Raw genomic sequence first — 13,174 nt, 5'->3', positions numbered from 1 at the left:
TACAGATTCAAATCTCAAATTCTGACTTCTTTCTAAAAATTGCTGGGTAAGTGGCGTCTGGTTCTCCAGGGTCTCCACTACTCCAATCTCTCACATCCGGCCCCACAGGCTAATTTTTGACCCCAATATTGGGCTGAATATTGGAGAAGGGGATGACGGAGAATGAGATGGTTGGATGGCATCACCGACTTAATGAACATGAGTTTAAGCAAGCCCTGGGAGTTGGTGATGGACAAGGAAGCCTGGCGTGCTGCAGTCCATAGGGTCCCAAAGAGTCGCACGTGATTGAGCGACTGAACTCAACTGATTGGGCTGAAGTTCCTCCTTCACCCTGCCCTTGCCCACTTCTTGTCTTCCCCTGGACCTGACAAGTTTCTCATCACCATTCAAGTCAACTCCAGCACCAGCCAAGCACCACCGCCTCCTCCAAGTTTCCACAGCACAGCCCCTCTACAGCAAGCTGTCCGAGCACCGTCTGCATGTCTCCTTTCTCTGCTGGTCTCTTGGGCTCTCTGGAGGAAGGGACCCTGTTGCTACTGACTTTGTGTCCCCAGGGCCGAGCAGAAAGCCGACCTAGATAATGTAGAATTCAATGTGTCCTGAATGCGAGGAAGGAAGTTAGAGCTAAAACATTATAAAAATGTCAGATTTTATATTACAGCTTGTTCTGATAGTTACCAAATAAAGGGGTCAAGGACATTAAAATGTTTCACAAAACTAAAGCAACCTACCATCTGCATGTAAGTTTCACAAGTTAGTCAGAAGTCACTAAATAAACAGAAAGCAGAGGCAACAGGGTGGCAAGGTCATTCATTCATTTACTCACTTAACTGATATTACTGAATACTTACTGTGTGCTTTCTAAGCACTGGGGATAAAGCAGTGGACAAATCAGACAACTACCTGTTTTCATAAAGCTATATGGGAGAAACAGAAAATAAACAGGCAAATCAATAGAATAGTTTCAAACCAGATACTGGGAAGAAAAGTAATGTAATGAGACAGAATGACTAAAGGAGGAGAAAGGGTGGTCAAGGAAAGCATTCTGTAAATTGAAACATGTGAGGAGAAGGACCAGAAGGAGTCAGCTGTGCAAAGATCCGGGAGGCAACTCCAATCACTGGATACAAGTGCAAAGGTCCTGAGGTAAACAGAGCTGAGGGTTCAAGGCCAGTAAGATGGGTAGGTTAGGAGACCAGTGCTCCGGGTTGGGGGACTTGTCGGGGGTGAGCTGGTCAGGGCCCGCTCAGGCACTGCTGGGCACCGAGTATTGCAATGACAAGGCACTTGGGGAGCACGAGGATGGGGGACTCTGGGCGGACTCTGCTACACTCAAACCAGCAAGGAGCAGTATCCCGCCCAATTTTCCACAAGTGTGCACCGGGCGGGCTCCTGCCCAGGGCCTTTCACACACATTCATGGAGCTTGACAACAACACTGTCCAAAACGGTAGACATTTCCCCCACTTTGCCTAGGGGAAAACAGAGGAACAGCAAGGATCAGTGCCTTCGCCAAGGTCGCAGGAATCAGATCCCAGGCTCAGAGCATCCGGGAGGAGGTATGCAGCTGGGTGCCAAACAATCGGGGCGGGGGAGGGGGCGCCCACAGACCCTACAGCAGGTCTGCCGGGGCCAGAGCGGGGAGCGAGCCCGCAGCTCTGGGGCGCGGACAGCCGGGCGTAAGGGGGTGACTGCGGCAGCCTGGAGGAAGAGGGGCTGCGGCCGGGGTCTCCAGCACCCCGCAGACCCCACAGAACCCGGTCTTCCCGCTCCGCACCACCCTGTCCTCGCGGAGCCTGGCCTCGCGGCCTTCCCGCCGCCCCTCCCCGGCGAGGCTCGGTCCCAGAGTCCCCGCTGGGCCTAACCCGCCCGCCGGGCTCACCTCGCCTCCCCGCCGCCGCGCCAGAGGGAGAGGGCAGGCGGGTGGACTGGCGGCGCAGCGCGCTAGCTGCTCGCGGCTCCGCTGCTCCGGGCTCGGCCGGCCGCCCCGCCCCGCTCTCCTCCGCTCCGCCCCGCCGCCGCCGTCGCCGCCGCCGCAAAGGGTGTGAGGGGCGCCGGGGCGCTTAAGACCCTTCCGGTCTGGATTGCTTCTCCTCCTCTGCAGCCGCCGCCGCGGCGCCCGGCCTGACCGACCCGCGCGCCGGCCAATCAGCGAGCGGAGAGCTGGGCGGGCGCGGCCAATCGCGCGCGCGCGGGGCTGGGGCTACTGCCGGGCGGCTCCGGAGGGGAGGCGGGCCGAGCCCGGCGCTGGTTGACCAGTTCTTCTGGGAGCGGCGCTCGGCGGCCGCGCTGCCGATCTCTTCGCGTCTTCTTGACGCAAGCCCGGCTCGGCGCTCTGACTGAGCTTTCCAGGCGCCCTCGGTGCGGCGGCCGAACACCGCGCTGGGAGGCGATGGAGAGGGGTACTGACGGGACCGAAAGCCGGGCCGCTGGGCTTGCAGGTGCAGACTGACAGTAGCGAGTCGGCCTGGAGGAAGGCCGAGAAGGTCCTTGAGGAGAGAGCCAGGGCGAGGGGAAGCCGGGGCCTTGGCGTCCAGGACTGGGAGGCGGAGGCGGCGAGGACGTGGAGACGAGAGGAATGGACCTTAGATTCCTTTGCTCACTGTGAAGGAGTTTGAAGGTTGCTGCCAGAAGCCGAGGAGGGGCATGGGAGGAGATGGCCATATGTAGGCCCCGGCAGGTCAGTGACAGAGGGGAGAAGACTGGCTGGTGAGCCAGGAGCAGAGTTCAAGCCTCTTGAACAAAAATTGCCACCATCAAGGATTATGGAAAACTCAGGAGATCTGGCTGTCAGAGCTGTGGTTTTACAAAGGAGCATTCATTCCTGGGTCTTCTCAGAGGAGAATGGCAGAGTCAAATGGAGGGAAGGGAGTGCAATGCTGAGGGCCCATAGGACCTGTGATTTGTTGGCAGTGACCTTCTTCAGAGGCGTCTCCCTCAGCTAGCCTCTGGATCTGGTTCCAGCAGGTCTGAAGGTGTGAAATGATGGGAGAGTTGTTGTCAGATCCGTGTTTCTATAAGCAAAGCTAGAAGTGAGGCACGAAGGTTGGACCCATTGGGGAAAATCTCGGAGGTCAGTGGATGGGGTGAGGGGACTTTGGGGATGGAGGAACTTGTGAACTGTAAAGGAGAACAGTCCTCATAGGGTGGCCAGGGTAGGGGCCAAACTGGAGGGAAGGAGCAGGACCCTGCAAATGGGGAAGCTAAGGGGCACGGAGCAGAGTGGCAGAATTTGGGGAGGCTGGCAAGCCTGTGACCCAGGGCCAGGCTGGGGGTACCAGGACCTCAGAAGAGGGGTAGTGTAGAGGAAGGGATCCAGGTACAGAGTTCCCCTTAGGCCACCCTGATCTTGGCTACCAGAGCGAGTTTTCTAAAACTAAGTATGGCTCATCCCTGTTTGAAGTTGTAGTTCCTGAGTGTTGCCTACACTGATAAGGGCCCACCTGATAGGCTCCTGCCCACACCCAACCATACTGCTACCTGCTCTGGATGCACAACAGAAAACAGGGAGCAAAAATTGCCACCATCAAGGATTATGGGAAACTAATGAGGTCTGGCTGTCAGAACTGTTGGTTTACAAAGAAGCATTCCTCGGTGCCTCTCAGATTAGGAAGGAGCACCCGTTCTCAGATACACTGCAGTCCTGACTTTGCAGCAATCACCCCTTGCAAAGTGAGTTCCAAAAATCATTGTACACATATTCACTCCATCAGAGGAGAGCATTTCATGTAGAGCTTTCTGAAAGGATCCTGCTTTCCGGCTTATGGCGTACAGTGAACATTTATGGACACAGCCGAAGTGACAGGATAGGGGTCAGGGAGCTGGTCTGTACTTGGAAGAGTGTACAGAACTCCAGTGGGGGCTAACAAGTGAGAAGATCCTGCCACAAGTGTGTTGAGAACTGTAGGGATCGGGGAGAGGGGAATGTATGGGCATGACTGACAGCTGATCTAGTCTGCCAGGTGGGGAAGAGCAGTTGAGGAAGGCCTCCTGGACAAGAGGAAGCCCCAGCTGAAGATGGAAAGCCAGCAGGAATGTGCTGGGCCAGTGCTTCAGACAGACAGAGCGTTCAGACCCAGCGGTAAGACCTGCACGCTGTGTTCAGGGAACCACACATCACCTATTCTTGCTGGAGATGGAGAAGGGATACTGGAAAGTTATGAGGGCTTTGAGGTGGGTGGACCAGCGCAGGTGACTGGAGGCCCATAGGCTGGCTTCAGCTCCCAGAATGCCTTGTTTAACCCTGAGAGTTTTTCTATATTTCTATGTTTTTTAGTTGCCAACATTTAAAAATTGGGAGCTTTCACCTTGAAAACTCTTGGATTGTTGGTTTCACTGTCTGCCTAATAGTTAAAGCTCTGGCAACGTGAGGTTCATATTACCATAGTTTCAGCTGGAACTAAGTGGCAGCTGTCCCACTAGGTGAGAGCCCCTAGTTCACCACAGTCTTAACTCCCTATTACCCACACCTGCCTGCAACTTCACTCACCCCTTACCTACGGGGCCTTGGGGCATCACAGGGTGGAGACCTGGCTATAGAGGTAATGGGCAGCTCTTGTGGAGTATTAAGAAAGGAAGTGAGCAATGTGATGGGATGTTTGTTTTGGAAAGATCATTAAGGCACATGAAGTTTCAGGGATGAGGGACTTAAGATCACAAGACCAATTAAAGAGCTATTGCTACAGCCCTTGTAAGAGAAGATGACAGCTGGCCTGGGGCCAAGGCAGCAGGTGTCAAGAGGAAGGAACTGATTTTAAAACTGTTTCAAAACTTTAAGAAAATGCAAATTGATTTACAACCCACTATCAGTACACACCCCGCTACACACCCCAATAGGATGGCTGTATTAGAAAAGACAATAGCAAGTGTTGGCAATGATGTGGAACTCTCATACACTGCTGGTGGAAAAGCAAACTGGTTTATCCACTTTGGAAAACAGTTAGATAGTTTCTGATAACATTAAACATACACCTGTCATATTGCCCAGCAATGCCATCACTGGATATATACCCAAGAGAAATAAAAGCATGTTCACATGAAGAATATTCATAGCAGCTTTATTCAAAACAGTCAGAAACTAGGAACAACCCATGTGTCCATAATTCAGTGAATGGAAAGGAACTGTGGTATATCTGTGCAGTAGAATATTGCCTGACAGCTGGCCTGATGGCAAGTGCACAACAAGGAAAAGTACTAAAAACAGAAAGTGAAAGAAACCAAACATAAGACCACATGATTCCATATATATGACCTTCTGGGAAAAGCAAAGTCATATTAGTGGTTGCCAGAGGTCAAGGTAGAGGGCAGGGGGAGATAATTACCAGGAGCCACAAGTGAATTTTTTGGGATGATCAGTTCAGCTCAGTTCAGTTGCTCAGCTGTGTCCAGCTCTTTGTGACCCCATGGACTGCAGCACACCAGGCTTCCCTGTCCGTCACCAACTCCCAGAGCCTGCTCAAACTCATGTCCATCGAGTCAGTGATGCGATCCAACCATCTCATCCTCTGTCATCTCCTTCTCCTCCTGCCCTCAATCTTTCCCAGCATCAGGATCTTTTCCAGTGAGTCAGTTCTTCGCATCAGGTGGCCAAAGTATTGGAGCTTCAGCCTCAGCATCAGTCCTTCCAATGAATATTCAGGACTGATTTCCTTTAGGATGGACTGGTTTGATCTCCTTGCAATCCACGGGACTCTCAAGTCTTCTTCAACACCAAGTTCAAAAGCATCAATTCTCCCACAGTCAGCTTTCCTATGGGGTATTTCTGTTGGGTATACTCTATTTGTATCTTAATTATGGTGGCCCTCATATGACTATGACATGGGTTCAATCCCTAGTTGAGAAGATGCCCTGGAGAAGGGAATGGCAACCCACTCAGTAGTCTTGCCTGGAGAATCCCACGGACAGAGGAGCCTCATGGGCTACAGTCCACGGGGTTGCACAGAGTCAGACATGACTGAAGCGACTTAGCACACAGGCATATGACTGTATATGTATCAAAACTCAGAACTGTGCACCTCAGAAAAGATGACTTAATGTGTGTAAATTATACAAAGCAAACTTAATGTAAAGGAAAAAAAACTTTAAGAGGTGGAATTGTTGGGTCTTGGGGATAGGCCATAGGGGTGAGTGAGGAGGAGTAGTCAGAGCGGGAAACCTGGCTTGGTTTTTGACTGGGGACTTCTGCCCTTGGCCTGCTCATGAGGAGGCCCTTTAGAATCTGTTTCTGGCTGCCCTTCCCTGCCCTGGATACTACAGACACTGCCCACTTCCCCATCCCATATGGGCCTCTTCACCTGGGTTCTGGTCAGGCTCTCCACTTCAGTTATGGTCCTTTGGGCAAGGGATTAGCTTATCTGAACCTCGGTTCCATGTGGAGTGGGCTTTCAGCCTCCCCCTACATGGCCTGCTCTCCCTCCACTCCCCTAAGCCCTTCTCTGTCTTCTCCCCAGCCCTTACCAGGACCAGAGATGTGCCAGAGGGTTCAAATCAGTACTGTCTCAGTTGTGTTATAGAAAGCCATACTGCATTTAAACTAATGGGGACAATGTGGGGAGTTTCCTGCACGATAGCACCTGAGGGATTTCAGGGGTAAAGCTGGTCTCAGTACTACAGGCTTGAGAGCTAGGGTGAGGCCTTGGCAGCCAGAGGAAGGCTTTCTGTCCCATCGCATTCCTGTGTCAGCTTCCTTCTTCCCATGTCACCTTCTGCTCTCTCTGTCTCAAATCAAGTTTGAAAACCCCCCATAGGAGGACTGTGATAGCTTGCCCTTCAGGGCTCTCACACCCATGCTGGTCAGTCAGTCTCATATGAGGACATGGAAAGAGAAAGGGTAGAAAACAGTTGGGAAAGGCAGAAGTCTGGATTTTACTCTCCAGTGATAAGAAACAGGGTGTCTGAGCCGGGGGCATAGCTGAAAGTATGGGAGCTGTATGAGAATGGGGAACCCATGGCCCCATGACTGAATGCAGTGATCCTCAGCCCTCCTTTTCCAGGTGTTTTCCAGAGTACCAGTTGCTGGACCCTTGCCCAAAGGCAAGGGACTAGAAAACTTTTCTGCAAGTCTGACCAACCCTGAAGCCTAAAGGAAAGGCCTGACCCTCCATCTGCCCACAGGTCCCCTACCACATTGACCAGCGGTGAATCTCGGCATCAAAATAAGTGCCACTGTGTGCCAAGGACTGTTCAGCCTACCTTGAATCTGACTGAACAGTCCAAGGTCACATGGCAAAGAAAACTTAGACAAATCAAACAGAAAAACAGGCTATGTAGAGAAGGAAATTCTAACAGAAAAAAAAAAAAAATCTTTGCAGGCTTCAGAGGATATGAAAAAATATTGCATCCTTGAAACAAGCTGCTAAGTCGCTTCAGTCGTGTCTGACTCGGTGCTACCCCATAGATGGCAGCCCACCAGGCTCCCCCGTCCCCGGGATTCTCCAGGCAAGAACACTGGAGTGGGTTGCCATTTCCTTCTCCAATGCATGAAAGTGAAAAGTGAAAGTGAAGTCGCTCAGTCGTGTTGGACTCTTAGCAACCCCATGGACTGCAGCCTACCAGGCTCCTCCGCCCATGGGATTCTCCAGGCAAGAGTACTGGAGTGGGGTGCCATTGCCTTTTCCGTGCCTTGAAACAAGAACCACCATTAAAAAAAATTCAGCACACAAAGTATGTCTTGTGCTCTCAGCTGAGATGGCTTAGAAGTGATGACATCCTAGGAGTAGCACACCCAGAGCCTAGGTCTGGTTTCTAATGCCATTCTCAAATAAAGGAAACCAGGGGTCCTTAGAGCAAAGGCTGATTCTAGGGCAGGGGCTGGGAATATCCAAGATGAGCCTAGAGCAGGCTGTAGGCAATAAAGGAAGTGCTTCCGAAGCACATCCACAAACAAGGGGGCGTGCCACAGGAGCCAGCTGAAGGAGCTCCCAGTAGCCATTGCTGGAAAATTTGAACATCGAAATAAAAGTAACCTAGTTCTAGGTTGTGACTCAAAGAATAAAAATAAATATCCAGGAGTTTCATAGTAATAGAAATAGATGATTTAACAACAAAAAAGTAGGGAAGAACAGACAAATCTGTACTGAAATCCAAATAATTTATATGGATACGTCCCTCCTATGGAAGTGAAGCCTACTTCCCTTACTCTTTAAGTGTGGGGTAGGCATTGTGGCTTCCTTCTAACGAGTTCAGTATGGAAAGTGGATTCCCCAGAAAGCCCTGGGGAATAGAGAATCTGACAAACATTGCCTCAGTCAGGTGACCATGTTTAACATAACACTGATAAGACATGTTGATAGTATGTACCCTTGATATGAAATGATGAGAATGGCATTTTACTTCTGAGGTCTTCCTCTCCAAAACACAGAGCACCAGTCTAACCATGAGGATAGCATCAGACAAATCCAAGTGTAAGACATTCTACAAAATACCCACCAATAGTCCTCAAAACTGTCAAAGTAATCACAAACAAGGGAAGTCTGAGAAACTCAGCCAAAAGGAGACATGTGATATCCCTGAATAGGAAAAGGGAATTAGAGACAAATTATGGACATATGAATAAATTATGGGCTTTAGTTAAACACATCAGAGCTAAAAAAAAAAAAAAGAGCTCTTGGAAATTAAATCATTTGGAAGAAATGAAAAATCTGGTAATAGGTTGGGAGAGAAAACTGAAGAAACCTCCCAATTAGTAGCACAAAAAGAGAAGATGAATAATAGAAAGAATAAGAAATTATAGGTCATTCTAGTAGCTTGACCTCTGTAGTCAAAGGCTCTACCTCTGAGATATATGCTTCAGCAGCTTCACCTCTGAATAACAGAAAGGCTAGAGAAGAAAAATGAAGTCTACAAAAAAGTAACTCAAGAAAACAACCCGACCTGACAGTTATGAGTAACCAGACTGAAATCAACACTAAATGAAAAGAGATCCAAGGCACCTTGTTGTGATATCTGAGAACACAGGGAACAAAAAGAAGGAAATAAGGAGGTCACTGACAAAGGCATACCAGAGTGACTTTGGACTCCTCAGGTGCAATACTGAGAACACGATAAGGGATCACTGCCTTTATGATTCTGAAAGAAATATTTTTATCTGACATAGAATTCTATAATTAGCTAAACCTTTAATCAAGTATGAGTAATAAAGTCATTTCTAGACATGCTAGGCCTCAAAACATTTACCTCCCAGCATCTTTACTCAAGAAGGATGTGCTCCACCAGAACAAAGAAGGGAATTCAAAAGAAGACTATAAGAGACAGGAAGCAAGAGAGATGAGTGATGAGGCGGGACTTCCTGGAGGAAGGTGAAAGGTGACCCCAGAGTGACAGCTCTGCCACTGATGGGGAGGGCAGCTGAACCACATGGACTGTCATCAGCAAGACCCCCATTTCCATCAGGTCACCGTCTTTACTTGAGGACAGAATGCTCAGGAGAACTGGCCCAGATTCTCATCAGTACTTGACTTGACCATGTATAATGAGGGTCTCTCCTCCTAGGCTCTGCTGAGGACACATATCCCTCACAGAGGTTTTCTGCTTTTCCCCGAGAGCAGGAAGTAGACCATGGCGGGCTCAGGAATAGAAGACAGAGCAGCCCACTCTCACTGACCAGGCTTCTGCTGCATGTCCAGCACCTGGTTGACACCTCAGTCTTGCTAGGCACCCAACTGTGGAGAGCCCTGTTTCTCAAACTCACTCATGGTTTTGCTTGCAAGTTCCCCCAGAAAGGGCCTTGTCACCTCCTAGAGAAACAAGTCAGACCATGACCCAAGCCTGCTCTGCTCACCTCCTCTGGAGACTCTGCCCAGTGTGGGCAGTGCTGCTCTCTCTCTGCATGGCTGGTGTGTGCTTGTCCTCTGATTTCAAGGCTAGGTAGTAGTTTTGTTTGAGTATTATTGTGTGAATGTGATAAACACAACTATAGAGAAAAGCAAGGGATCGATTAGTATGGAAGTGAGGGTGGTCATCACCTCAGGAGTGAAGGATGAAATACATTTTTTCTGGTTGTTGTTCAGATAAAGATGTTCTGGCTAGTTTGTAGTCTCCTAACCTCAAAAGTTGTACTGGTCATTGTTTGGTCAGGAGGACAGAAACCAGAGCAGGCATTTCCAGCAGAACTTACACCCTTATTTATTTGTAAGAAGGGCAGAAGGAAGGTCTGAGAATGCCATCAGGGCCCCTGGGTTCCTGCAAGCTCTCAGAAGTGGGATGCTGGAGGAGCCCCAGGAAGCCTCTGTTGGTGGCCAGCACAGCATGGAGCACTGAGTGATGGGTGAGCTTTAGGGAGCACTGCCACAGTGGGTGTATTGGTGCTAAGGGCCACAATAGGACTCCCCATCTACTTCTGCCAGAGCAGAAATAAGTGATATGAATTTCCCAATGAATAATACAATTTCTAAACTTTCAAATCTCCCAGGAGTGCTTCTCGCTGGTGGAATTCAGCTGGAAACGTAGTTCCCAGGTTTCCAACCCCTGTTATTCAGGGGAGAGCCTAGAAGGGGGAGGAAAAGTCACTGGATAGCCCACAGGTAATCCAGAACTAAGGTCTGCTGGTACTCTAGAGCCCCACATGTCAGTTAGTGGCCGTGAAGACACCATTCGTGCAGTCTGGGATAGCACTTTCATAGGGAGCCAAGTTCCAACTCCAGAGCTGGCTCTCTGGCTTTCTATCTTCCTGCCTGATTCTATTAATAAAATTGGTGACTTTATAGGATCATTGGGGAAAAAAGTACAAATCTGAGTTTCACCTCTGTGTGCTGTGTGCAGGCTCTGGGCAGCCATCTCAAGCAGCATCTCGTGGCCCAACCTCCTCCAACATCTGTTGAGTGGATTCTCATTCCAGAGTTCCAAACCTCCTGCATTTTGTTCCACCCTGTTAACACAGTCCTCATTTTCCTCCTAGAAGCACACAGGTCATGGGTATGGGGACAATGCCAGTGGCTACCAAGAAACAGGGCTGCCCCCATGAGTTACTGCTCAGTTTTTGAGGAGCCCTCAAAAAATATGTACACAAAAAGAACAAGATTAACAAAAATCACACATACACACACAATTTTACTGTTATTTATTGTCTTAAAATTGCATAGTACTTTGATTGTGCATGCTTTTAAACATAGGGCAAGGTAGCCCACTTGAAACTATTCTCTTGCATGGGATTTTTCAGGCTGTTTTTACTCTGGGCAGGAGCAGGGACCAAAATGCTGCCTGGGCTTAAAAAGAACCATGATGAGATGAGAGAGAAGTTGGAGAGTCAGAGAGATTAAGATGAGAAGACACTGTTGAAAGGAGCTGAGGTCTGATAGGACCTATGGAGGCATAGGAAGATGGTGGGAGGGCGCTTCCCCGAGGTCAGAGGACAGGACTCGGTAGCAGCCAAGAGAGGATGGGAAAGGAGAAAAGAGTCCAGAGGGGCAATGCCTGGCATTCAAATCTGAGATGTACATTCCCTGCCAGGGGACTGGGTGCACTGGGTAGCCTGAGGGCACCGTTGGCTACAGAAAGCCACATACTAGAAAAATAACTTAAAAGCTATACAACTGTCATTATAAATATTTTGTCTTTAGTGTTGGTTAAAAAAGGTTCACAGTTACTCTGAAGAGAGCTGTATCTCTATTGCACGGTATTGGAAGAGTCTGCTCAGATCCCCATGTGTAAACAATGATTCCCTTCTCCTCTGGCGACTTCAGGACACAGAGAAAACACTACCTGCTGTAAGCAAAGCACTTGGGTACAAGGCACATCAAAGCTGTCAAGCTCTATCGGGATCTACTGAGAACACGCCGAATGCCAGCTTTTCTTCCCACTTGGTTTCACTGGGACAGGTCTTGAAGGTGGTAGTGGTCTCCTCTACATTCTCATTCCACGGTTACAGACTTGGCCAGATTTCTGGGGAAGTCAACCTAAAACGACAGAAGGTAGCTGCTCAGACCCACAGGTCTCAGCAACACACTGCGTTGTAAAGCCAGCTCTCAAAGTACTTTACAATAGGAAGATGAATATTCCTGGGCACCTCCAACCATGAGCTCCTTGAGACCTGCATCTTAGAAGGGATTTCTTATTCTAGAAACAATTATGTTTATTCAGTAAATGTTAATGGTGTACCTGATATGTGTCATGCAGTGTTAACACTATTAAAAGGATATGATTCATGCTATTAAAAACAGCTAGCTCAATTTGTTGGAGAAGGCAACGGCAACCCACTCCAGTACTCTTGCGTGGAAAATCCCATGGATGGAGGAGTCTGGTAGGCTGCAGTCCACGGGGTCGCTAAGAGTCGGACACGAGGAGCGACTTCACTTTCACTTTTCATTTTTATGCATTGGAGAAGGAAATGGCAACCCACTCCAGTGTTCTTGCCTGGAGAATCCCAGGGACGGGGGAGCCTGGTGGGCTGCCATCTATGGGGTTGCACAGAGCTGGACATGACTGAAGCAACTTAGCAGCAGCAGCAGCTCAATTTGTACTGTTAAAAATTCACTTTTCTTGGAAGTAGACACACTAAAATATTGGTTAAAGGTGGGGCTTGGGAAGGAAATGTGACTGAGGATGGTTGATAAAGGGGGCTTCAAGTTTATCTACAGGGTCTTATTTTGTTTACAATAACATTAAAGAAGAGAAGAAACAAATATAACAAAATGCTAGCGATTGTCAATGATGGATGACGTATGTACCATTGGATGTTTGTTATATTGTTTTTGGTGTTGATATGTATTTTTTAAAGCTCCTCAAAACAAAATTGTAATAAAACTTCTATATGCACACACACTTTCTGGTGAGATCATAAATTGGTTCTTTTCTGGAACAGAAATTGAAATAGGAATCCCAAAATGTTGAATGATTTGCTAGACTGAGGATAAACCTTCTAATATGGGAGGAAGATATATATATGCACAAAGATAATTCACTGCAATTGTTATTTATGCAGATATTCCAAAAGATTAGAAACAGTTTAAACAACAGAAGACTGGTTAAGTCATTGTTAAAATCTATGTTATAAGACTGTGGTGGAATATTGTGCAACGATCAAATGCTGCTTACAAGTTCAAGATCTGAGAACTTGTACTGTGTTGTATACACTTGTAATGTATTAAAAAGAAAGTTGTGAAATTTCATCCTTGATATTATCTCAAAAAATCTTTAAAAATTTACAGGCACAAGGAAAAGACCAAAATAAAATATTAAAT

At 48.3% G+C, this 13,174-nt stretch overlaps 2 protein-coding genes across 15 annotated transcripts in view; both read right to left on the bottom strand.

Annotated features, from left to right (window-relative positions):
* MAPK9 (mitogen-activated protein kinase 9) overlaps positions 1 to 2,120 on the bottom strand; it is a 68,126-nt gene extending 66,006 nt beyond the window's left edge. For 9 of the 14 annotated variants that reach the window (XM_086407850.1, XM_086407846.1, XM_086407841.1 and 6 more), the window contains exon 1: positions 1,882 to 2,120. The gene's annotated coding sequence lies outside the window, so the exon portion shown is untranslated. The remainder of the gene's footprint in view (positions 1 to 1,881) is intronic. The other 5 variants (XM_086407843.1, XM_086407845.1, XM_086407853.1 and 2 more) reach the window with 2 other exon arrangements.
* Positions 2,121 to 11,038: 8,918 nt separating this feature from the next.
* GFPT2 (glutamine--fructose-6-phosphate transaminase 2) overlaps positions 11,039 to 13,174 on the bottom strand; it is a 46,219-nt gene continuing 44,083 nt past the window's right edge. Inside the window, exon 19 of the mRNA XM_086407838.1 lies at positions 11,039 to 11,890. Within this exon, the coding sequence (XP_086263964.1) occupies positions 11,846 to 11,890 (45 nt within the window). The 3' untranslated portion in view covers positions 11,039 to 11,845. The remainder of the gene's footprint in view (positions 11,891 to 13,174) is intronic.

Source organism: Bos grunniens, chromosome 7 (assembly GCF_055505025.1).
Source record: "Bos grunniens cultivar Pamir isolate PY7600 chromosome 7, Bosgru_T2T1.0, whole genome shotgun sequence".
NCBI classification, from domain to species: domain Eukaryota; kingdom Metazoa; phylum Chordata; class Mammalia; order Artiodactyla; family Bovidae; genus Bos; species Bos grunniens.
This window is presented reverse-complemented; position numbering and strand designations above follow the sequence as displayed.